Source organism: Solanum dulcamara, chromosome 7, assembly GCF_947179165.1.
Source record: "Solanum dulcamara chromosome 7, daSolDulc1.2, whole genome shotgun sequence".
NCBI classification, from domain to species: Eukaryota; Viridiplantae; Streptophyta; class Magnoliopsida; order Solanales; family Solanaceae; genus Solanum; species Solanum dulcamara.
The window spans coordinates 33,790,210-33,816,809 of NC_077243.1; the positions used below are offsets into that span (position 1 = coordinate 33,790,210).

The window sequence follows — 26,600 nt, forward strand, 5'->3', positions numbered from 1 at the left end:
TCATTCCGTCATTCAGTCATATATGCTCAAAGGAAGGCTCAATTATAACATGCTATATACAATATGGGGGCCGAAGGCCAAACATGTTTAACTCAACAAAATAAGTATAATAGGACTCCTCAAAATAACAGTCCAACCTCCCCACACTCTAGTCTATGAAGCTTCTATCAAAGTCTGGAAGGTGCCAATGACAAGCCCATGGCTACCAACAATCAAAATATAGAGACAAAACGAAACTATGCAAGGAGCTCAAGATCCTGTGGAAACTAGGAGGACTCACCAACTAGCTGGGAGTGTAAGTGGATCTTCAACGGAGCACCGATCGATGATCTCTAGTACCTTTTCTGCATCATGAAACGATGCAGGCCAAATGGCGTTAGTACATGGAATGTACGAGTATGTAAAATGGCCGGATGAAACAAACATCAAGAAGACATCAATATCAACTCAGGACCTCAACTCATATATATATATACACAGGAAAACTCACTCAAATGTCCTAAGTCTAATAAGAATAGTTTAGACGGGACTAACTCATAAACCACTCAACTCAACTGGCTCAGAGCACTATCAAGACCTAAATGAGAGTTTTTCTTATCCAACAACCATCACCTATGAGCCGTTGATAGTACAACAATTAGACGTTGTTGCCACGTCCGTCCATACCTTGACAGGGCATGAATGCCTCCCTAATCATGGATACCATCGATTGGTCAAGTCCTATTATTTCAGGATAATAAAATGGGAAATATCCAACTTTAATGATTCGATCCCATGGGAAGCATCCAACTTTAACGGTTCCATCCCTACTTATGTTGGCGGCGTAGTTTCTGGGGTTCGAGTATGGACTATACTCTTACCCTCTTCGTTGATCGATACTCCTACCATGACTCCATGCTCATAAGACTCCCTCCAATCATCGCAAACAAGCCCTCACGGCTAGTTTCACATGGGACATTGCCAACTCATCAACTCTATTCTCATTTCAACTCAATTAAGTCATAATGGCAAGTTCTATTTAGGACCTCGTCCACTCATCAATTCTATCCTCCAATCAACTCAATCAAACCTCATTTAGATAAGCATTTATGACATCTCCTTAAGACTCATCACAACTCTATGACGTTAACTCAACAATTCAAGTAAAATAACACATTTAAGGAAATTTAACATATTTATCATAATCAACATGGTTAAGAAAATCAAAAAAGTATGTTTAACAACTCATCTCCATCGACTCATGCTAACAAGAAGATTTTTAGAAATTTCTTAGCTCAACAACATCAACATAACAAGAATCAAATTAATAGATGACCAGACTCATTTGGACACAAGCCCATCAAGAAACTCCATTCTTATGAACATTTAACCTCAAAAAAAGTATAGGGCACATGGGTGGACTCAACCCATGCTTTGAATAGCCTTACATACCTTAGTGGATACCTTGAAGAAAACCTTGTGGTTGGGTCTTCAATGGAGAACTCGAATCTTGAAGCACTTGGAACAATTCTTTGCTAAAGGAGAACTTGGAGAAGAAGAAGAAGATGAAGAACAGAGAGTTTTCTAGGGCTTTTATAGAGAGAGAGTGGGGGCTGAAAAATATGTCCCCAATTGCTCAAGGAGAATACATATATAATTTGGGACAATTCCCAAATTTCCCCTCTTCAATAGTTTTGAAAAATAGGCAAAAATACACCTGGAGCGATAGTGGCGCATCGCGCCATTGCAGTGCCAGGCCGATTACGCCTAAAACCTGCATACCTCATAGTGGCGCACCGTGCCAGAGACCAAACTACTGAGGCATGTTTCTTGCGCGATAGTGGCGCGTCGCGCCCGTACAACGCCAAGGCCATTGTTCCTGGGTTTTGGAAATTAGGATTGAAAAACCCTACATAACTTTTAGTGGCGCGTCGCACCAAGGACCAAACTACTGAGGCATATTTCTGGCGCGATAATGGCACGTCGTTCCCTTACAGCGCCAAGGCTATTTACCCAGCAGTTGCAACCCAAGCCAAAAATGAAATTACTGTCGTGCTAGTTCGTCTTAAGATCATCATATCTTTTGATTCCAAACTCCAAAATGTACATTCTTGCTGGCGTTGGAAAGAAGACTCGACAACCTTTAATTCAATAGGTCGTGGGCCACCCATATCATCATATTTCAAAAGATAGGGTCATTAGAAGTCAACCCCTCATGCAAACTCCTCCTCAAACTTAGCCACGATGAATCTTTTGGATTGATTTGGTCTTAGGGGTCCTTCATGACCCCACATCAGCTCCAACACTGCTAAATTTCTCATCGACTCATCTTACTCATGCAAATACTCTACAATACTTGAGTTCGACCATACCCGAATACAAGAAAGGTCCGGATCTTATGGAAATTTTTTGAGGGGTGTTACATTATCTCCCACTTGGGATCATTCATCCTCAAATGACGAGTGATCAAGAATGGGCTCGGGGTATAAATCACAATCAGAATTCAGTCAATCAACCAATCAATTTCTCAAACAAATTACCAATCAAACTCATAATGCACAAATGAATTCAAGTTAAGGAAATGGACATTACCTTCAACATTCTCCTCGGTAGGCACGAATAGATGTGGATATTTAGATTTCATGGCATTCTCCGCTTCCCATGTGGCTTTCTCAACAAATTGGTTCCTCCACAGGACTTTGACTGAGGCGACCTCTTTGTTCCTCAATTTGCGAATTTGGCGATCAAGAATTTGGACAGGAACCTCTTCATAAGACAAGTTATCCTTAATTCCAACGCTATCAATGGGGACTACCAACGAGGGATCGCCCAAGCACTTTTTCAACATCAAAACCTGGAACACCAGATGAATAGAGGCTAGCTCTGAAGGTAACTCCAACTCATAGGCAACACTCCCAATCCGCCTCGAAATATGGTAAGGACCAATATATCGAGGACTGAGCTTCTCTTTCCTCCAAAACCTCATGACACCCTTCATGGGTGACACTTTCAAATACACCCAATCACTCACCTCAAACTCTAAGTTTCTCCTCCTCAAGTCGGTGTAAGATTTTTGGCGTATTTGGGCTGTCTTTAGCCTATCTTGGATAACTCTCACCTTCTCCATGGCTTGGTGAACAAAGTTAGGCCCAATCAACTCAACCTCAATAACTTCAAACCACCAATGGCCGATCTACACCTCCTCCCATACAAGGCTTTATAAGGAGTCATTTGAATGCTTGTATGATAACTATTGTTATATGCAAACTCTATGAGAGATAAGTGATCATCCCAATTTCCCTTGAAGTCAAGCACACATGCCCTCAACATATCTTCCAATATCTGGATGGTGAGCTCTACTTGGCCATCTGTCTGGGGATGAAAGGCCGTACTCAAGTTTACCTTCGAACCTAATCCCTTCTGAAAGGATTTCCAAAATTGGGAAGTGAATTGTGCTCCTCTGTCTGAGATGATAGACAAATGGACCCCATGAAATCTGACGATCTCCTGTATGTACAACTTTGCATAATCTTCTGCGGTGTTAGTAGTCTTAACCTCCAAGAAGTGAGCTGATTTCGTCATTCTATCCACAACCACCCAAATGTAATTGTGTTACTTTTGGGACCTCGGCAAGCCTGTAATAAAGTCCATGTTGATCATCTCCCATTTCCATTCTGGAATTTCTATGTTTTGGGCTAAACCACATGGCCTTTGATGCTCAACCTTCACCTATTGGCAATTCGGGCACTTGGAAACAAATTCCGCAATATCCCTCTTCATCCCACTCCCCTAATAGATTTCCCTCAAGTCATGATACATTTTCGTGGAGCCTGAATGAATAGAGTATCTAGAACTATGCGCTTCGGCCATAATCCTCTCTGAAACATCATCGACATCAGGTACACACAATCTACTTTGGTACCTCAACACACCATCTCCCCCTTTGGTGAAAACCATCACCCCTTGTTTGTGAACAACTTCCTTCAACCGGGGGAGGATGGGATCCTGATCTTGTTTCTCCTTTACCTCTACTACAAGTGAGGATGTAAACTGATCCTAGACGGTAATTCCACCTTGATTGTTCTCTTTCAGACAAACTCCCAATCAGGCTAACCTATGTACCTCCTTCGCCAATTCCCTCCTTCCCTTATCCACATGGGCAGTGCTACCCATGGAATACCTTCTAAGAGCATCAGCAATAATATTAGCTTTACCTGGATGGTAAAGGGTGCTCGTGTCATAGTCATTGAGTAGATCGAGCCATCTCCTTTGCCTCAGGTTGAGTTCCTTCTAGCTTAAGATGTATTGTAAGCTCTTGTGATCGGTGAACACATCAACATGCACTCCGTCCAAGTAGTGGCGCCAAACTTTTAGCACAAATACCACAGTTGTCAGCTCAAGGTCATGTGTTGGGTAGTTCCTCTTATGAACCTTAAGCTGTATTGAAGCATAGGCTATCACCTTCCTACTTTGCATCAACACACAACCCAAACCAATTCTGGATGCATCACAGTAGACTACAAAGCCCTCCATTCCATCGGGCAAGTCAAGACAGGAGCAATGGTTAGCTTGGTCTTCAATTTCTGGAAACTCTCCTCACAAGCATTGGACCATTAGAACTTAGCCTTCTTTTGGGTCAGCTTAGTCAATGGTGATGATATGGATGAGAATCCCTCTACAAACCTTTGGTAGTAGCCAGCCAAACCCAGAAAGCTCCTTATCTCTATGAGGGAGGTGGGTCTGGGCTAATTCTTCACAGCTTCAATCTTCTGAGCGTTAACTCGAATACCATTTCTATATACAATGTGGCCTAGAAAAGACACTGATGCAAGCCAAAATTCACATTTGAAGAACTTTGCATACAATACCTGGTCCTTCAGAGTTTGCAAGATGACTCTAAGATGATGGGCATGCTCCTCCTCATTCTTGGAGTAGACTAAGATATCATCTATGAATACAATCACAAACATATCAAGATATGGTTTGAATATACGGTTCATGATATCCATGAAAGTTGTGAGGGCATTAGTCAACCCGAAGGACAGGACCTAGAATTCAAAGTAGCCATAACGAGTCCAAAAATCAGTCTTCAGAATATCACACTCCCTCACCTTAAACTGGTGGTAGACGGATCTCAGGTCTATCTTTGAAAAACAAGTGGCACCCTGAAGCTGATCAAATAAGTCATCTATTCTGGAGAGAGGGTACTTATTCTTTATGGTGACCTTGTTCAACTGCCTGTAATCAATGCACCTCCTAAGGGACCCATCTTTCTTTCACACAAATAGGACCGGAGCACCCCACAGTGAGACACTCAGCCTAATGAATCTCTTATCTAGCAAGTCCTTCAACTGTTCTTTCAACTCTTTCAACTCAGCCGGAGCCATTCTATATGGAGGGATAGAGATAGGATGGGTATCAGAAAGAACATCAATCCCAAAGTCGACCTCCCTATCAGGAGGGACTTCAGGCAGATCCTCGGGAAAGACATCAGGAAACTCGTTAACAATCGGGACCGACTCGAGAGATGGACACTCAATATTGCCATCTTTCACTCAAACAATGTGATAGATACACCCTTTCGAGATTAGCTTCCTAGCCCTAAGGTAAGAAATAAATTTACCCTTAGGCATAATGGGACTACCCCTCCACTCTATGACAGCTTCATTCGAGAATTTGAACTTGACAACCTGAGTTCTACAATCAATAGAGGCATAACAGACATAAAGTCCGTCCATGTCAAGGATTACATCAAAATTAACCATGTCCAACTCAACTAGGTCGGCCAAAGTATTCCTGTGATGAATTGACACAGTGCAATCTCTACAGACTCTCTCAGCTAAGACAGGATCACCCACAGGAGTAGCTACACTGAAAGGCTCAAGAAGACATTCAAGAATTTTATTGAATTTACTAGCCATGTAAGGAGTTACAAAGGATAGTATGGCACTCGAATGCATCAACACATAATAATCAAGATAAGAGACTCAAATCATACCCGTCACGACGTTTGGAGCGTTCTCTTGATCTTGGCGACTACCCATGGCATATAAACGGTTTGTACCCCCGCTTGTACCTCTAGCCGGCGATGCGGTGGAAGAATGTTGGACTCTATTTCCCCCTATAGGACACTTCCTCTGGAAATGGTCCATTTGGCCGCATTTGTAACAACCAACCCTTCCTGCCCTACATTCTCCTAAGTCGAGCCTACCATACTTGCCGCGTGGTGGCTTCCCTCTCGAGCCTTGACTTATACTGGCATGGGATTAAGAACCCTGGGGTTTGAGATTTTGGCGACTCTGTCCCTGCCGATCATACCTGTTCTGCGGCATAGGTGCACTGGCGGTGGATGAGGCATAGTTGGAAGGCCTCTTCTAGAAGAAGGACCTGCTGCCCTTGATTTGCTTTTGTTCATTCTCATGGCCCGCTGATTTTACCTTCTTTCTTATATGCTCCTCTCTTTCTTTCCTCTTCTCATCCTCTACCTGTTGAACATACACCATTAATCTAGAAATATCCATATCCGAGATCAACAATGCTGCTTTGCATTCCTTCTTCACTTGCCTCCCTAATCAGGAGACGAACTTCCTCATCTTTGACCTCATATCTGGAATCATTTCTGGAGCATACCTGGACAGTTGGATGAACCTTAGGCCTTACTCCTTAATAGTCATACCCTCCTATTTCAGATTCACAAATTTCTCCATTTTTACTTCCCTTAATTCTCGGGGAAAGAAGTGGTCAAGAAAGGCTCCCTCAAATTCATTCCACCTAGCAAGTTCAGCATCCTCATACCTACCTTGCTCCCATTGGTTATACCAGATGTTTTCCACATCCTTGAGTTGATAAGACACTAACTCAACCCCCTCAATTTCTGTAGCATGCATAGCTTTCAAAATTTTCCACATCTCATCAATAAAGTTTTGGGGGTCCTTATCAACCTTCGAACCCGTGAATGTTGGCGGATTAATTCTCAGAAAGTCTCGAATTCTGGAGGTAGCAGACGGCTCTTAGGGACTAGAGCTAAGAGTCGGTGAACTCTGGTTACCATTTTGGGCAGCCATTAACTAAGTGAGCATTACAATCGCCACTCTAAATTCCGCCTCTGACGTGGGTGCAGGTGGGGTAGCAGGCACTTGAGGTGCCTCCGCATACATCGCAGGTCGGCCTCTAGCCCTTGCCGAGTGTACCTCAGACTGAGGCATCTCTGCATTTTCTGCATTTCTCTGGTTGGCAGTACGTTTTGGAGGCATTATCTATAACGTATAAACGCACCAATTAGAAGGGAAGTTTCATAGAGTTTAAATCCATCGCACGGATTTAGAGTATGAAAGAAGTGAAACAATTCCTAATGTCCTATAACATCCTTCTTATAACTGTGGTGCACAACACACCCATAAACAAGACTCTACTAGACATGACTTCATAGACTCCCTAGGACTCTTGAACTCTGGCATCTGATACTATGTTTGTCACGCCCCGGGAGGGTACCCTAGACATAACCGGCACTTTAAAGCCATTTCTGACCTTCAAGCGAACCACCTAACTCGATTATTCCGTCATTCAGTCATATACACTCAAAGGAAGGCTCAATTATAACATGCTTTTTACAATATGGGGGCCGAAGGCCAAACATGTTTAACTTAACAAAATAAGTGTAATAGGACTCCTCAAAATAACAGTCCAACCTCCCCACACTCTAGTCTATGTAGCCTCTAAAAGTCTGGAAGGTGCCAATGACAAGCCCATGGCTACCAACAATCAAAATACAGAGACAAAACGAAACTATGCAAGGAGCTCAAGATCCTCTAGAAACTAGGAGGACTAACCAATTAGCTGGGAGTGTATGTGGATCTTCAATAGAGTACCGGTCGATGATCTTTAGTAACTGTCTCTACATCATGAAACGATGCAGGCCAAATGGCATCAGTACATGGAATGTACGAGTATGTAAAATGGTCGGATGAAACAAACATCAAGAAGACATCAATATCAACTCAGAACCTCAACTCATATATATATACATAGGACAATTCACTCAAATGTCCTAAGTCTAATAAGAATAGTTTAGACGAGACTAACTCATAAACCACTCAACTCAACTGACTCAGAGCACTATCAAGACCTAAATAGGAGTTTCTCTTATCCGACAACCATCACCTATGATCCGGTGATAGTACAATAATCAGACGTTGTTGCCACGTCCGTCCATACCTTGATAGGGCATGAATGCCTCCCTAATCATGGATACCATCGATTGGTCAAGTCCTATTATTTCAGGATAATAAAATGGGAAATATCCAACTTTAATGATTCGATCCCATGGGAAGCATCCAACTTTAATGGTTCCATCCCTACTTATGTTGGCGGCGTAGTTTCTGGGGTTCGAGTATGGACTATACTCTTACCCTCTTCGTTGATCGATACTCCTACCATGACTCCATGCTCATAAGACTCCCTCCAATCATCGCAAACAAGCCCTCACGGCTAGTTTCATATGGGACATTGCCAACTCATCAACTCTATTCTCATTTCAACTCAATTAAGTCATAATGGCAAGTTCTATTTAGGACCTCGTCCACTCATCAATTCTATCCTCCAATCAACTCAATCAAACCTCATTTAGATAAGCATTTATGATATCTCCTTAAGACTCATCACAACTCTATGATGTTAACTCAACAATTCAAGTAAAATAACACATTTAAGGAAAATTAACATATTTATCATAATCAATATGGTTAAGAAAATCAATAAAGTATGTTTAACAACTCATCTCCATCGACTCATGCTAAAAAGAAGATTTTTAGAAATTTCTTAGCTCAAAAACAACAACTTAACAAGAATCAAATTAATAGATGACCAGACTCATTTGGACACAAGCCCATCAAGAAACTTCATTCTTATGAACATTTAACCTCAAAGAAAGTATAGGGCACATGGGTGGACTCAACCCATGCTTTGAATAGCCTTACATACCTTAGTGAAGACTTTGAAGAAAACCTTGTGGTTGGGTCTTCAATGGAAAACTCGAATCTTGAAGCTCTTGAAATAATTCTTTGCTAAAGGGGGACTTGGAGAAGAAGAAGAAGATGAAGAAAAGAGAGTTTTCTAGGGCTTTTCTAGAGAGAGAGTGGGGGCTGAAAAATATGTCCCCAATTGCTCAAGGAGAATACATATATAATTTGAGACAATTCCCAAATTGCCCCTCCTCAAAAGTTCTGAAAAATAGGCAAAAATGCACCTGGCGCGATAGTGGCGCGTTGCGCCATTGTAGAGCCAGGACGATTACGCCTAAAACCTTCACACCCCATAGTGGAGCGCCGCTCCAGAGACCAAACTACTGAGGCATGTTTCTTGCGCGATAGTGGCGCGTCGCGCCCTTACAGCTCCAAGGCCATTGTTCCTGGGTTCTGGAAATTAGGCTTGAAAAACCCTGCACAACTTTTAGTGGCCCATCATGCCAAGGACCAAACTACTGAGACATATTTCTAGCGCGATAGTGGTGCGTCGTGCCCTTACAGCGTCAAGGCCATTTCCCCAGTAGTTGCAACCCAGGCCAAAAATGAAATTCCTGTCGTGCTAGTTCGTCTTAGGATCATCATATCTTTTGAATACAAACTCCAAAATGTACATTCTTTGTGGCGTTGGAAAGAAGACTTAACGACCTTTAAATCAATAGGTCGTGGGCCACCTATATCGTCATATTTCAAAAGATGGGGTCGTTAGAAGTCAACCCCTCACGCGAACTCCTCCTCAAACTTAGCCACGACGAATATTTTTGATTGATTTGGTCCTAGGGGTCCTTCATGACCCCACATCACCTCCAACGCTGCTAAATTTCTCATCGAATCATCTTACTCATGCAAATGCTCCACAATACTCGAGTTCGACCCTATCCGAATACAAGAAAGGTCCGGATCTTAGGGAAAAATTTTGAGGGGTGTTACACTTTCTCAGAAGATTACATCTCTACTTCTGATGACCTTTTTCTTTATAGGATCCCACAGTCTGTACCCGAACTCTTCATCTCCACATCCGGTGAATATGAAGGAAATTGATTTATCTTCTAGCTTGGTTCTCTTCTCTTTCGGTATATGTGCAAAAACTTTGCAATCAAACACTTTTAGATGTGAGTAGGACACTTTTTTATTGGTCCAAACTATTTCGGGGATATCAAACTCCAGTGGAATTGATGGACTATGATTGATAAGATAACAGGCTGTTTGAACTACTTCACGTAGAATGACTTGAGCAATTTAGCCATTTTGAGCATGTTTTTCACCTTCTCAACAATAGTGTGATTCATCCTCTCATCTACACGATTGTGTTGTGAGTTCCAGGAACTGTCTTTTCATGCCTAATTCTATGACTTGAACAGTACTTTTCAAATTCCTTAGAAGTGTACTCACCTCCATTGTTAGTTTGGAGACGCTTTAGCTTTCGACCCGTTTCTCTTTTTATCAGAGCATGAAACTTTTGAAATACTTAAAACACTTGATCTTTGGTTTTCAAAATACCCACAATTTTCATAAAGTATCATCAATAAAAGTAAGAAAATATTTGTTACCGCCTATAGATTCTATCTTCATAGAACCACAAAAATTAAAGTATACCAAATCAAGTCAACTTTCTTTCAGATGATGTTTGAAATGAGACTCTATGTTACTTATCAAATAAACAATAGTCACAAGGTTTTATCATCGTACCTTTGAAAAAATAAATGAGTAATTTTTTGGCAAGAATTTGCAATCATTTTTCGCTCATATGATCCATTTTTTATGCCACAAATCTACAAAAATCTCTTCGTGAGCTGCATTAATTCACCTCGATATATTTCTGTATTTTTCCTATACAACATGCCATGAGAAACTCCCTTTGAAATCACCAATGCCCCGTCGCAAGTCTCCATCCAAAGCAATTTTCGAGATTAAGTTCATTCCCAAATCACGTACATGGCACACATCTTTTATCAATGTGCATCCGACATTAGTCTTGATACAAATGTCTCTGATCCCCACAATTTTTGAGTAACTTGTGTTACCCATTCTCATGGTGCAAAAATTATCTGCTACATATCTACAAAATATATCTCTTATCGGTGTAGCATGGTAGGATGTTGCTGTGTCAACCACGTATTCTCACTCTGCACCTGCCAAGTGCATGCATTCCTCTTCTTTATCTATGAAGAGAACAACATTGTTATTATTTTGCATCATGGCAGTTGTGTTGTCTTCGTTCTTTTGGCACTGCTTTCACTTTTGCCCTTTTTTAGATTCGGACAATCTCTTTTGAAGTGACTTGATTGATCGCAATTGTAGCAATTTCTTATTTTTGATTTTGATCAGACCTTGGACTTTCCACGAGCTCATGATCTACCATAGTTGTTCGAACTCCATTGATAACTCCTATCTTTACTTTCTGTGATGAAAGCTTGTCCATGATTTTTAGACTTTTTTCTCATCTTCTCATTGACTAGAAGAATTGATGTAACATCCTTCAACTTAATATCATCTTTATCATGTAAGATGGTTGTTACCAAATTATCATAGAAAGATGGTATTGAGTTTAGGAGCATGGTAACTTTATCTTTCTCCTCGATCTTTACTCCGAAGTTTGCTAGCTGCGTGATTAGATCATTAAGCATATTTAAATATGATAAAAAATTTGTACCTTCACCCATATGTAGGACGTGCAACTACTTCTTTAGTTATAATTTATTTGTTAGCATTTTGGACATGTATAGATTTTTCCTTGTTCAATTGCAACATGCATTCTCTTCATCAATAATGTTATTAACCACATCATCTGTTAAGTGAAATCTGATTGGACTAGAAGCCTTTTCATCCATTTCTTCCCAATCCTTAAATTTCATGGATTCGAGCTTTTGAATTTTCTCCATACTGCCTTGTGCAACCCTTGTTAGATGAGTAAATCCCTTATCCTTCTCTGTCATGTTGAGAAATCACTATCACCGTTAATTTTTGTTACTTCGTACATTACTACAGACAATTTGTTTCCATTGAGTTGAGTACAGTACGGTAGACCGCAGAGAATGTTCTGTAACTAAGCAGAACCTGCGCTCTGATACCAATTATTGGGAATACACCCGCGACAAAAATAATATTTGCGGTACTAAAAGCAATAAAAGAGGAACACAATAATACGGTTAATCAACAAGAAAAAAAGATTAATAATGACACCAATGTTTTTACGTGGAAACTCTTCTGAATAAGGAAAAAAAACATGAGATTAGAGGAGCAACTAATATCACTATCGTAAGAAATTATACACTTGTAGGTCTGAGTAAATACTTTAATGACCACTACAAACTCCAAGGAAATATCCCCCTTTTGATTTTTCCATCTCACTATAATATCGCTCACACTCTCTATTTTTTCTTCACATATTATTTTCCTCTGTGATGTCTCACTCTTTTTTTCTCTCCTTTGTGTTTTTGGTGTACATTCAAATGAGCCATAAACTCTCAATTTATAGAGAAAAAAAGAGCATGCCTATGTCACTGATGATATAGGCCAATATTACAATTTTATCAAAGTGTGTTGTAAATCATACCAACTTGCAACCTACAAAATCTACATTTCTCAACATTTGTTGCATGCCAACTTCTTCCTTCTTTTTTTTTATACAATGGGTATGGACCCCAACAAATATGGGGAATTATATAAGTGTTTGATGGAGAATTACAAAATATAAATAGAGGAGTGCAATTACGAAATTTTAGTGGAACGATTTGTATTATTGTAGAGTTAATTTGTGATCCCTGCAATCCTCATATTTAACATGAATTTATAGTCGAAAACTCTTCTAACCTAGAAACAAATCATCCGTTTTACTTTTCTATACATACTTGTCCTTACTAATATTGAGAATTTGACTTTGACTTTGAAATTATTGCAGTAAACCATAGAATTGGAGTCAAATGTAATTCAAGATATTTGCTTAAGCTTCGAGAGACATTGAGTTAAATTTTCAATATGAGAGGACATTGAGTTAAATTGTTGACATACTTTATATGTACTCGTATTTGTATTTCTTATCTATAGTTCACGTAAGAAGTATGTTTCTGAAATATATTCCCTGTGTACTACTTTCCAACAATATGGACCGATATTATAACATTGAACAATATTAAACCTTTCTTAACACAAATATGACTCTTTTCATTTCTTTCTTTTCCTTCAAAATCATGTATCCAATCAAAGTAACATTTAAAAAAATTAAAAGGCTTAATGTTTCAATTTTCCTTGTCTATGTGGATGTAGTAGTATTTATACCTCCAAATTTGAATGTATTGTTGACAAGGAAATGCTGGTCGGACCAAATTTACATCAAGCCATCCTAGTTATTCTAGATAAATGCAGGAGTCTTACTCAACTCAAGCAACTTCAAGGCCATCTCATCACCATTGGCCATGGACAAACGCAGCTTTATGCATTCAAGCTTGTTCGTTTGTGCACCTTCTCTCTCTCCAAACTCAATTATGGTCGCTTAATCTTCAATTACATCAATGTCCCCAATGTTTACCTTTATACTGCGATGATAACTGCATACATTTCCCTTCCTGATCATAAATCATCTCTCTTGTTATACCGTGAAATGGTTCGTAGTGGCTTATCAAAGCCCAACCAATTCGTATTCCCTATTATTCTAAAGTCTTTCCCTGAAGTTACAAAGCCTTACGGGATTGAAATGGCGCATACCCATATTGAGAAGGTGGGCTTTGGGAAATATCCTGTTGTGCAGACAGCTCTTTTGGATGCTTATTCAAGGTTTTCATCTGATATTAGAGTTGCACGGAAGCTGTTTGATGAAATTACTGAGAAGAATGTTGTTTCCTGGACTGCGATGATATCGGGATATACTAGAGTAGGGCAAATGGGGGATGCTATTTTGCTTTTTGAAGAGGTACCTCAGCATATAAGAGACACTCCCTCTTGGAATTCAATAATTGCAGGATGTATGCAAAATGGATTATTTAGCGAGGCCATATCACTGTTAAGAAGAATGATGTTTGAGGAAGGGATGATTCATGGGAATAAGCCTAATGATGTTACATTTGCATGTGTACTTGCTGCTTGCGGGCACACTGGGATGCTTCAGCTCGGAAAATGTATTCATGGGTACATATATCGAAATAATCTTCGTTTGAATTCTCTTACTTTAAATGCTCTCATTGATATGTATGGAAAATGTGGCAGCTTGAAAGATGCAAGAAATCTTTTTGATAAGGCTAATAGGGGCAGTTTGACATGTTGGAATTCTATGATCAATTGTTTGGCCCTTCAAGGCCATTGGGAAGGTGCTATTGGAGTTTTCAAAGATATGTTGCGACATGGAGATGATGTAAAACCTGATACAGTGACTTTTATTGGCTTGTTAAGTGCCTGTACTCATGGAGGATTGGTGGAAGAGGGGCTTAGTTATTTTGATTTGATGACACGGGTATATGGAATTAATCCTGAAATCGAGCACTATGGGTGTTTAATTGATCTTCTCGGACGAGCAGGTAGGTTTGAGGAAATTATGAAAATCGTGAAGGAGATGCACATAACTCCAGATGCAGTTATATGGGGTTCCTTGCTTAATGGATGCAAAATTCATGGGCGTATAGACTTGGCAGAATATGCACTGGAAAAATTGATTAGTATTGATCCCAACAATGGTAGTTATTACTCTATGCTGGCTAATTTATATGAGGAGTTGGGCAAGTGGGATGAGGCTCGAAAGGTAAGGAAGATCTTAAATCAGCAGAATGCTTATAAAGCTCCCGGTTGCAGTTGGATTGAGCTAGATAGCCAAGTTCATTAGTTATTCTGTAGACAAATCTCACCCTAGAATGGAAGAGATATACTCAATTTTGGAATGTTTGATTTGCATTTGCATTAGCACATGTACCTTCTCGCTGATTTTCATCTTCCTAAGAGATTTACATTCCTATATCCCTCTTATAACCATGATCTGATTTGATTTGGAACACCAGTTGCTTCTTGATCAACGGTTTGCGCTGGTGCAGCTTTGGCATATGAGCTAGGCACTAGCTAATTATGGTGCATCCATGGTTAATCTGGAACTTTAACAAGCAAGAATTAAGGAAAATCATTGATGGAACACTTTTGTATTACTCTCACTACGTCTTTGTTTATTCTGAGCTTGAAGATAATGGTATTCACTTTCTGCATCAGACATTCAAAATATAGAGTTGTTCTTAGCTGCACATGGTATGACAGTATTGCATTCAGACTTGAAGCATATTTATTCATTTTTTAAAACATTTTTTCAGTTAGAAATTTGAAATGTTTCTTAGAACATCAGCAATCCATATACTTTATGGAAACTTAGACTATATGGTCTGTTAGAGAAATGCAAATTTAATCCTAGCAAGACTTTATTCTTTAAATCTTTGCTAGACAGTTCTTACATCCGATCTTGTTTAAGGATAAATCTTTTATATCTTTTCTTTTGTTAATAATGAGATTGTTATGCCAACCAGGAGGTGCCCTTGAAATTACAAACTATGTAGGTCTAAATACTTTTCTTTATGAGAACTATCTAAGCTTCTATATCAACTTCAGCTTCTTCACACTGATTATCCACAAAATAGGTGTCACGCCCCGGGAGGGTACCCTAGACGTGACCGGCACTTGAAAGACATTCCTGACCTTCAAGCGAACCACCTAGCTCAATCATTCCGTCATCCAGTCATATACGCTCAAAGAGAGGCTCAATTATAACATGCTATATAAAATATGGGTGTGGGGGGGGGGGGGGCGAAGGCCAAACATGTTTAACTCAACAAAATAAATACAATAGGACTCCTCAAAATAACAGTCCAAACTCCCCACACTCTAGTCTATGAAGCCTCTATCAAAGTTTAGAAGGTGCCAATGACAAGCCCATTGCTACCACAATCAAAATAAAGAGACACCATGAAGCTGTATAGGGAGCTCAAGATCTTCCGAAAGCTAGGAGGACTCACCACGTAGTTGAAAGTGCGTGGATGATTAACGGTGCGCTGGTTGATGATCTCTGGTACCTGTCTCTGCATCATGAAACGATGCAGGCCAAATGGCGTGAGTACATGGAATGTACGAGTATGTAAAATGGCCGGATGAAACCACATTAAGAAAACATCAATATCAACTCAGGATCTCAACTCATACATTTATACATGACAACTCACTCAAATGTCCTAAGCCCAACAAAAATAGTTTAGACAGGACTAACTCATAAGCCACTTAACTCAACTTACACGGAGCACTATCAAAGCCTAAATGGGAGTTTCTCTTAACCGACAACCATCACCTATGAGCCGGTGATAGTACAACAATCAGATGTTGTTGCCACGTTCGTCCATACCTTGCCAGGGCATTAACGCCTCCCTAATCATGGATACCATCGATTAGTCAAGTCCTATCATTTCAGGACAATAAAATGAGAAACATCTGACTTTAATAGTTCGATCTCATGGGAAGCATCCAACTTTAACGGTTCCATCCCTACCTACGTTGGCGGCGTAGTTTCTTGGGTTCGAGTATGGACTATACTCTTACCCGCTTCGGTGCTCGATACTCCTCCCATGACTCTATGCTCATAAGACTCCCTCCAATCATCTCAAACAAGCCCTCACGGCTAGTTTCATGTGGAACATTTCCCACTTATCAACTCTATCCTCATTCTTAACTCAATTTAAGTCATAATGGCAAGTCTTATTTAAGACCTTGTCCACTCATCAATTCTATCCTCCAATTAACTCAATCAAGCCTCATTTAGGTAAGCATTTATGACATCTCCTCAAGACTCATGACAATTCTATGACTTTAGCTCAACAATTCAAGTAGAATAACACATTTAAGGAAAATGACTTAAGCAACATAATCACTTGGCTAAAGAGATCAACAAAACATAATAACAAGTCATCTCCATCAACTCATACTAACATGAAGGTTTTAGGAATTTCTTAGCTCAACAACATCAACACATATAACATTAAATAAATAGGGGACAAAACTCATTCAAACATGAACCATACCAAGAAACTCCATTTTTCATGGACATCTAACCTCAAAGCAAGAGTAGGGAACATGGGTGGACTTAGCCCATGTTTTGGATAGCCTTACATACCTTAGAATAGGCTCTTGAAGAAACCTTGTTGTTGGGTCTTCAATGGAGGACTCAAATCTTGATGTTCTTGGAACTCTTCTTGTTGGAAATGGGGAAGAAGAAGATTAGAGACAGAGAGAGAGAGATTTCTAGGGCTTTTAGAGAGAGAGTGAGGGCTGAATAAAATGGTCCAAAAATGTTCAAGGCTTGTGTATATATAATTTGGGACAATTCCCAAATTACCCTTCCTCCAAAATTCTGAAAAATAGGCCAAAACGCCCTTGGCGCGATAGTGGCGCGTCGCGCCCTTACATCGCCAAGGCCAATTACGTCTAAAAACCTGCACAACCTTTAGTGGCGCGCCGCGCCAGAGCCCAAACTACTGAGGCATGTTTTTGGCGCGATAGTGGCGCGTCGCGCCCTTATAGAGCCAAGGCCAAAGGTTCTGGGTTCTGGAATTTGGCTTGAAAACCCTGCACACGTTTTAGTGATGCGCCGCGCCAGAGCCCAAACTACTGAGGCATGTTTCTGGCGCGATAGTGGCGCGTCGCGCCACTGCGGTGCCAAGCCCAGTTTTCCAGCAATTGCAATCCATGCCTGAAAATCTCTGCTGTGCTAGTTCATCTTAGGATCGCTATATCTTTTGACTCCGAACTCCGAAAGTTACATTCCTGGTGGCGTTGGAAAAAAGACTCGACGACCTTTATTTTGATGGGTCATGGGCCAACTAGATTATTGTCTTTCAAAAGATAGGGTCGTTAGAAGTCGACCCCTTATTCGAACTCATCCTAAAACTTAGCCGCGATGGATATTTTGGACTTAGCTCGGTCCTAGGGGTCCTTGGTGACCCCACATCACCTCTAACACTGCTCAGTCTCTCAAAGACTCATCTTAACTCACGAATATACTTCAAGATACTCGGGTTCGACCCCTCCCGAACACAAGAAGGGTCCGAATTTTTGTAAAAATTTTGAGGGGTGTTACATTATCTCCCCCTTGGGATCATTCGTCCTCGAATGATGAGAAATCAAGAAAAGACTCGGGGTGCAAATCACAATCAAAAATTAGTCATTCAATCAATCAAATTCTCAATCAATTATCAATCAAGACTCAAAATGCACAAATGATTTCAAATCAAGGAAATGAGCATTACCTTCAACATTCTCATTGGTAGGCATGAATAGATGTGGATATTTAGATCTCATGGCTTCCTATGCTTCCCATATAGCTTCCTCAACAAATTGATTCCTCCACAGGACCTTGACTGAGGCGACCTCTTTGTTCCTCAATTTGTGAATTTGGCGATCAAGAATTTGGACCGGAACCTCTTCATAAGACAAGCTATCCTTAACTCCAATGCTATCAATCAGGACTAACAACGAGGGATAGCCCAAGCACTTTTTCAACATCGAAACGTGGAATACCGTATGAATAGAGGCTAGCTCTGAAGGCAACTCCAACTCATAAGCAACACTCCCAATCTGCCTCAAGATATGGTAAGGACCAATATATCGAGGACTAAGCTTCCCCATCTTTCCAAACCTTATGACACCTTCCATTGGTGACAATTTCAAGTATACCTAATCACCCACCTCAAACTCCAAGTCTCTTCTCCTCACATCGGTGTAAGATTTTTGGCAGCTTTGGGTTGCCTTTAGCCTATCTTGAATAACTCTCACCTTCTCCATGGCTTGGTGAACAAAGTCAGGACCAATCAATTTGACTTCTCCAACCTCAAACCATTCAATTGGTGATCTACACATCCTCCCATACAAAGCTTCATAAGGAGCCATTAAAATACTTGCATAATAGCTATTATTATATGCAAACTCTATAAGAGGTAAGTGATCATCCCAATTTCCCTTGAAGTCAAGCGCACATGCCCTCAACATATCTTCCAACGTCTGAATGGTGCGTTCTGCTTGGCCATCTGTCTGGGGGTGGAAAGCCGTACTCAAGTTCACCTTTGAACCCAGTCCCCTCTGAAAGGATTTCCAATATTGGGAAGTTAATTGTGCTCCTCTATCTGAGATGATAGACAAGGGAACCCTATCCAATCTGACGATTTCCTGTATGTACAACTTTGCATAATCCTCTGCGGTGTCAGTAGTCTTAACCGCCAAGAAGTGAGCTGATTTCGTCATCCTATCCACAATCACCTAGATGGAATCATGTTGCTTTCGGGACCTCGGCAAGCCTGTAATAAAGTCCATGTTGATCATTTCCCACTTCCATTCTGGAATTTCTATATTTTGAGCTAAACCACATGGCCTTTGATGCTCAACCTTCACCTGTTGACAATTCGGGCACTTGGATACGAATTCCGCAATATCTCTCTTCATTCTACTCCACCAATAGATTTCCCTCAAGTCATGGTACATTTTTGTAGAGCCCGGATGAATAGATTATCTAGAACTATGCGCTTCGGCCATAATCCTCTCTCGAACATCATCGACATCTGGCACACACAATCTATTTTGGTACCTCAACACACCATCTCCCTTTTTGGTAAAAAACCATAACCTCTTGTTTGTGAACAACTTCCTTCAACCGGAGAAGGATGGGATCCTGATCTTGTTTCTCCTTTACCTCTGCTACAAGTGAGAATGTAGCCCCATCTCCAATGTTTACTCTACCTTCATTGTTCTCTTCGAGTCGAACTCCCAATCGAGCTAATCTATGTACCTCCTTCGCCAAAACTCTCCTTCTTTCCTCCACGTGGGCAGTGCTACCCATAGACAACCTGCTAAGAGCATCAGCAACAACATTAGCTTTACTTGGATGGTAGAGGATGCTCATGTCGTAGTCCTTGAGTATCTCAAGCCATCTCCTTTGCCTCAGGTTGAGATCCCTCTGGCTAAAGACGTATTGTAGGCTCTTGTGATCAGTGAATACGTAAACATGCACTCCATACAAGTAGTGGCGCCAAAGTTTATATGCAAACACCACGGCTGCCAGCTCAAGGTCATGAGTTGGGTAGTTCCTCTCATGAACCTTAAGGTGCCTTGAAGCATAGGCTATCACCTTTCCCCTCTGCATCAGTACATAGCCCAACCCTATTCTAGATGCATCACAATAGATCACAAAGCCCTCTGTTCCATCGGGCAGAGTCAGGACAGGAGCAGTGGTTAGCTTGGTCTTCAATTTCTGGAAACTCTCCTCGCAAGCATCGGACCATTGGAACTTAGCCTTCTATTGGGTTAGCTTAGTCAATGGTGATGATATGGATGAGAATCCCTCTACAAACCTTCGATAATAGCCAGCCAAACCCAAGAAGCTTCTTATCTCTGTCGGGGATGTGGGTCTGGGCCAATTCTTCACAGCTTCAACCTTCTAGGAGTCAACCTGAATTCCATCTCCAGATACAATGTGGCCTAGGAAGGCCACTGATGCAAGCCAAAATTCACATTTAGAGAACTTTGCATACACTACCTGGTCTCTCAAAGTTTGTAAAACGACTCTAAGATGATAGGCGTGCTCTTCTTCATTCTTGGAGTAGACCAAAATATCATCTATGAATACAATCACAAACATATCAAGATATGGTTTAAACACTCGGTTCATGAGATCTATAAAAGCTGCGGGGGCATTTGTCAACCCAAAGGACATGACCCAAAATTCAAAGTGGCCATAACGAGTCTGAAAAGCAGTCTTCGGAATATCACATTCCCTCACCTTCAACTGATGGTAGCCGGATCTCAAGTCTATCTTTGAGAAATATGTGGCACCCTGAAGTTGATCAAATAAATCATCTATTCTGGGGAGAGGGTATTTGTTCTTTACGGTGACCTTATTCAGCAGCCTGTAGTCAATACACATTATAAGAGACCTATTTTTCTTTCAAACAAATAGGATCGGAGCTCCCCATGGTGAGACACTCGACCTAATAAATCCCATATCTAATAAGTCCTTCAACTGCTCTTTCAACTCTCTCAACTCAGCTGGGGCCATTATATATGGAGCAATTGAGATAGGCTGGGTATCAGGAAGAATATCGATCCCAAAGTCAATCTCCCTATAGGAGGGACTCTAGGCAGATTTTCAGGAAAGACATCCGGAAACTCGTTGACAATCGAAACCGACTCAAGGGATAGAGACTCAATATTGTCATCCTTCACTCGGACAATATGATAGATACACCCTTTTGAGATTAGCTTCCGGGCCCTAAGGTAAGAAATAAACTTACCCTTAGGCATAACAGGACTACCCCTCCACTCTATGACAGCTTCGTTCTGGAATTTGAACTTGACAACCTGAGTTCTACAATCAATAGAGGCATAACAGACATAAAGCTAGTCCATGCCAAGGATCACATCGAAATCAACCATGTCCAACTCAACCAAGTCAGCCAAGGTATCCCTGTGATGAATTGACACAGTGCAATCTCTATAGACTCTCTCAGCTAAGACAGAATCACCGACCGGAGTAGCTACACTGAAAGGCTCAAGAAGGCATTCGGGAATTTTATTAAACTTACTAGCCACGTAAGGATTCACAAAATGTAGGGTGCACCCAGATACATCGAAACATAGCAATCAAGAGAAGAAACTCGAATCATACCCGTCACGACGTTTGGAGAGTCCTCTTGATCTTGGCGACTACCCATGGCATATAAACGGTTTGTACCTCCGCTGGTGCCTAAAGTAGTGCCCCTCTGATTACCTCTAGCTGGCGGTGCGGTGGCAGAATGCTGGACTCTATTTCCCCCTGTTAGACACTCCCTCTGAAAATGGCCCATTTGGCCGCATTTATAACAACTAACCATTCCCGCTCTATATTCTCCCAAGTGGAGCCTACCACACTTACTGTATGGTGGGTTCCCTCTCGCACCTTGACTTACACTGGCCTGGGATTGAGAACTCTGGGGTCTGAAATTCTGGCGACTCTGACCCTGCCGATCATACCTGTTCTGCGGCATAAGTGCACTAGCGGTAGATGAGGCATAGTTGGAAGGACTCCTCTGGAAGAAGGACCTATTGCCCTTGCTTTGCCTCGTTTCACCCTCATGGCCTGCTGATTTTACCTTCTTGCTCAGGTGCTCTTCTTTGTCTTTTCTCTTCTCCTCCTCCACCTGTTGAGCATACACCATTAATATGGAAATATCCATATCCGAGATCAACAATGCTGCTTTGCACTCTTTCTTCACGTGCCTCCCTAATCGAGAGACGAACTTCCTCATCTTTGACCTCATATCTGGGATCATTTCTGGAGCATACCTGGATAGATGGATAAACTTCATGCCATACTCCTTAACTATCATGCCTTCCTGCTTCAGATTCACAAACTCCTCCATCTTCGCTTCCCTCAGTCTCAAGGAAATAAGTGGCCAAGAAAAGCTCCTTTAAATTCATCCACATAGAAGGTTCAACATCCTCACCCCTGCCCTGCTCCCATTGGTTATACCAGATGTTGGCCACATCCTTTAGTTGATAAGACACCAACTCAACCCCCTCAACATCCGTAGCATGCATAGCTTTCAAGATTTTCCACATCTCATTAATAACGTTTTGGGGGTCTTCATCAACCTTAGAACCCGTGAATGCAGGCAGATTCATCCTCAGAAAGTCAATAATTCTAGTGGCAGCAGATGGCTCTTGGGAACTAGAGCTGAGAGTCGGCGAACTCTGGTTACCATTCCAGGCAGCCATTAATTGAGTGAGCATGGCAATCGCCCCTCGAAATTCTGCCTCTGATGTGGGCGCAGGTGGAGTAACAGGCACTTGAGGTGTCTCCACATATCTCGCAGGTCGGCCTCTAGCCCTTGCTGGGCATACCTCTGATTGAGGCATCTCGGCGTTGTCAATGTTTCTTTGGCTAGCCATATGTTTAGGAGGCATTATCTGTAACGTACAAATGCACGAATTAGAAAGGATTTTTATAGAGTTTAACTCTATCGCACGAATTCAGAGTATGAAAGAAGTGAAATAATTCCTAATGTCTTATAGCCTCCTGATTATAAGTGTGGTGAACATTACACCCATAAGCAAGACTCTACTAAACACGGCTTCATAGACTCCCTAGGACACTTGAACTCTAGGCTCTGATACCATGTTTATCACGCCCCGGGAGAGTACCCTAGACGTGACCAGCACTTGAAAGCCATTCTTGACCTTCAAGCGAACCACCTAACTCAATCATTCCGTCATTCAGTCATATACGCTCAAAAAAAGTCTCAATTATAACATGCTATATAAAATATGGGGGGGGGGGGGCGAAGGCCAAACATGTTTAACTCAACAAAATAAATATAATAGGACTCCTCAAAATAACAATCCAAACTCCCCACACTCTAGTCTATGAAGCCTCTATCAAAGTTTAGAAGGTGCCAATGACAAGCCCATGGCTATAACAATCAAAATAAAGAGACACCATCAAGCTGTACAGGGAGCTCAAGATCCTCCGGAAGCTAGGAGGACTCACCACGTAGTTGGAAGTGCGTGGATAATTAACGGAGCGCTGGTTGATGATCTCTGGTACCTGTCTCTGCATCATGAAACGATGCAGGCCAAATGACGTCAGTACATGGAATATACGAGTATGTAAAATGGCCGGATGAAACCACATTAAGAAAACATCAATATCAACTCAGGATCTCAACTCATACATATATACATGATAACTCAATCAAATGTCCTAAGCCCAACAAAAATAGTTTAGACAGGACTAACTCATAAGCCACTTAACTCAACTTACACGGAGCACTATCAAAGCCTAAATGGGAGTTTCTCTTAACCGACAACCATCACCTATGAGCCGGTGATAGTACAACAATCAGATGTTGTTGCCACGTTCGTCCATACCTTGCCAGGGCATTAACGCCTCCCTAATCATGGATACCATCGATTAGTCAAGTCCTATCATTTCAGGACAATAAAATGAGAAACATCTGACTTTAATAGTTCGATCTCATGGGAAGCATCCAACTTTAACGGTTCCATCCCTACCTACGTTGGCGGCGTAGTTTCTTGGGTTCGAGTATGGACTATACTCTTACCCGCTTCGGTGCTCGATACTCCTCCCATGACTCTATGCTCATAAGACTCCCTCCAATCATCTCAAACAAGCCCTCACGGCTAGTTTCATGTGGAACATTTCCCACTTATCAACTCTATCCTCATTCTTAACTCAATTTAAGTCATAATGGCAAGTCTCATTTAAGACCTTGTCCACTCATCAATTCTATCCTCTAATTAACTCAATCAAGCCTCATTTAGGTAAGCATTTATGACATCTCCTCAAGACTCATGACAACTCTATGACTTTAGCTCAACAATTCAAGTAGAACAACACATTTAAGGAAAATGACTTAAGCAACATAATCACTTGGCTAAAGAGATCAACAAAACATAATAACAAGTCATCTCCATCAACTCATACTAACATGAAGGTTTTAGGAATTTCTTAGCTCAACAACATCAACATATATAGCATTAAATAAATAGGGGACAAAACTCATTCAAACATGAACCATACCAAGAAACTCCATTTTTCATGGACATCTAACCTCAAAGCAAGAGTAGGGCACATGGGTGGACTTAGCCCATGTTTTGGATAACCTTACATACCTTAGAATAGACTCTTGAAGAAACCTTGTTGTTGGGTCTTCAATGGAGGACTCAAATCTTAAAGTTCTTGGAACTCTTCTTGTTGGAAATGGATAAGATGAAGAATAGAGAGAGAGAGAGAGAGAGATTTCTAGGGCTTTTAGAGAGAGAGTGAGGGCTGAAAAAAATGGTCCAAAAATGTTCAAGGCTTGTGTATATATAATTTGGGACAATTCCTAAATTACCCTTCCTCCAAAATGCTAAAAAATAGGCCAAAACGCCCTTGGCACGATAGTGGCGCGTCGCGCCCTTACAGCGCCAAGGCCAATTACACCTAAAAACCTGCACAACTTTTAGTGGCGCGCCGCGCCAGAGCCCAAACTACTGAGGCATGTTTCTGGCGCGATAGTGGCGCGTCGCGCCCTTATAGCGCCAAGGCCAAAGGTTCTGGGTTCTGGAATTTGGCTTGAAAACCCTGCACACTCTTTAGTGGCGCGCCGTGCCAGAGCCCAAACTACTGAGGCATGTTTCTGGCGTGATAGTGGCGCGTCGCGCCACTGCGGTGCCAAGCCCAGTTTTTCAGCAATTGCAACCCAGGCCTGAAAATCTCTGTTGTGCTAGTTCATCTTAGGATCGCTATATCTTTTGACTCCGAACTCCAAAAGTTACATTCCTGGTGGCGTTGGAAAAAAGACTCGACGACCTTTATTTTGATGGGTCATGGGCCAACTAGATTATTGTCTTTCAAAAGATAGGGTCGTTAGAAGTCGACCCCTTATTCGAATTCATCCTAAAACTTAGCCGCGACGGATCTTTTGGACTTAGCTCGGTCCTAGGGGTCCTTGGTGACCCCACATCACCTCTAACACTGCTCAGTCCCTCAGAGACTTATCTTAACTCACGAATATACTTCAAGATACTCGGGTTCGACCTCTCCCGAACATAAGAAGGGTCCGAATTTTTGGAAATTTTTTTAGGGATGTTACAATAGGAGTCCACTTTTATCTCCATATATTTCACATAAAAGGCACAAGTGTTTATTTGCTAATGTATTCTCCACATGAGGTGCAAGGGAAAGGAGAATACACTCTTTTATCACCTGAAATTCAACAACAGTTTTAACTTCTGCACAGGAGATGGAGAACTTGTATGGTTGTAAAATGGTAGCCGTATTGGATGGTGCAGCTGGATCACCTCCTTTCTGGGGAGAACTAATGCTTGTGGTATTATACTGCTCACCTCCCACCCCCTACAAAAGAAAAAAAAAGGTTTTCTACAGCAGAGTTGCTAAGGAGTTGGTATTAATAACTGACTGATTATGAGAATCAGTTGTAAGTCTGGGTTCCCTCCGCTGTTATGCCAGTCGCGATTCTTCAAATTTGGATCATGACACAGTGTTGTATTTATCAATGAGTACTTCTTTCCAACACTCTAATATACTACTCTCTTCTTTTGAATTGAATTTCAATTTGACAAGTTCTAACTTGTTCCATACTGGTGCAGGCAACTTTTTTCCTAGTCCGGAGATTTGAGAGGAAACTTTCGTATTGAATTCACGCTCTATAGCTTCATATTCATAATTATTACTGAAGCTGCATATTTCTCTTTTAACTCCCTGTATAATCCAGATTATGTGTACTCATTATTTCTTTTCTAATCCTTCTAACCAAACAATCCCGAAGTGACACCTTATAATTATATAAAAGCTTGAAAATATTAATGTTTTATGTATTTTAAGATGACTTAGGTTGTATGTTTCTCTTTTCTTTTCTCATTTAGTTTCTGTTAGTAAACTGTATTGGAAAATATTAAACAGTAACAGAAACTTCTGAAAATAATAAAAACAGAATCTGAAAATATTAATGCAGAAACAGAATCGAGCCCACTGAATGCACAGTGTGTCCTTAAGGAAATTATTCCCCTCAAAGTACCCGAGGTTTTTGGAATCTTTCC

The 26,600-nt window shown here is 41.1% G+C and overlaps 1 protein-coding gene across 1 annotated transcript; it reads left to right on the plus strand.

Moving 5' to 3' along the window:
- The first annotated feature begins 13,146 nt into the window (after nt 1-13,146).
- LOC129896982 (pentatricopeptide repeat-containing protein At1g33350) lies at nt 13,147-14,902 on the plus strand. The gene has a single exon (XM_055972991.1). The coding sequence runs from the start codon at nt 13,309-13,311 to the stop codon at nt 14,809-14,811; it is 1,503 nt and encodes a 500-aa protein (XP_055828966.1). The 5' UTR covers nt 13,147-13,308; the 3' UTR covers nt 14,812-14,902.
- Nucleotides 14,903-26,600: the final 11,698 nt, after the last annotated feature.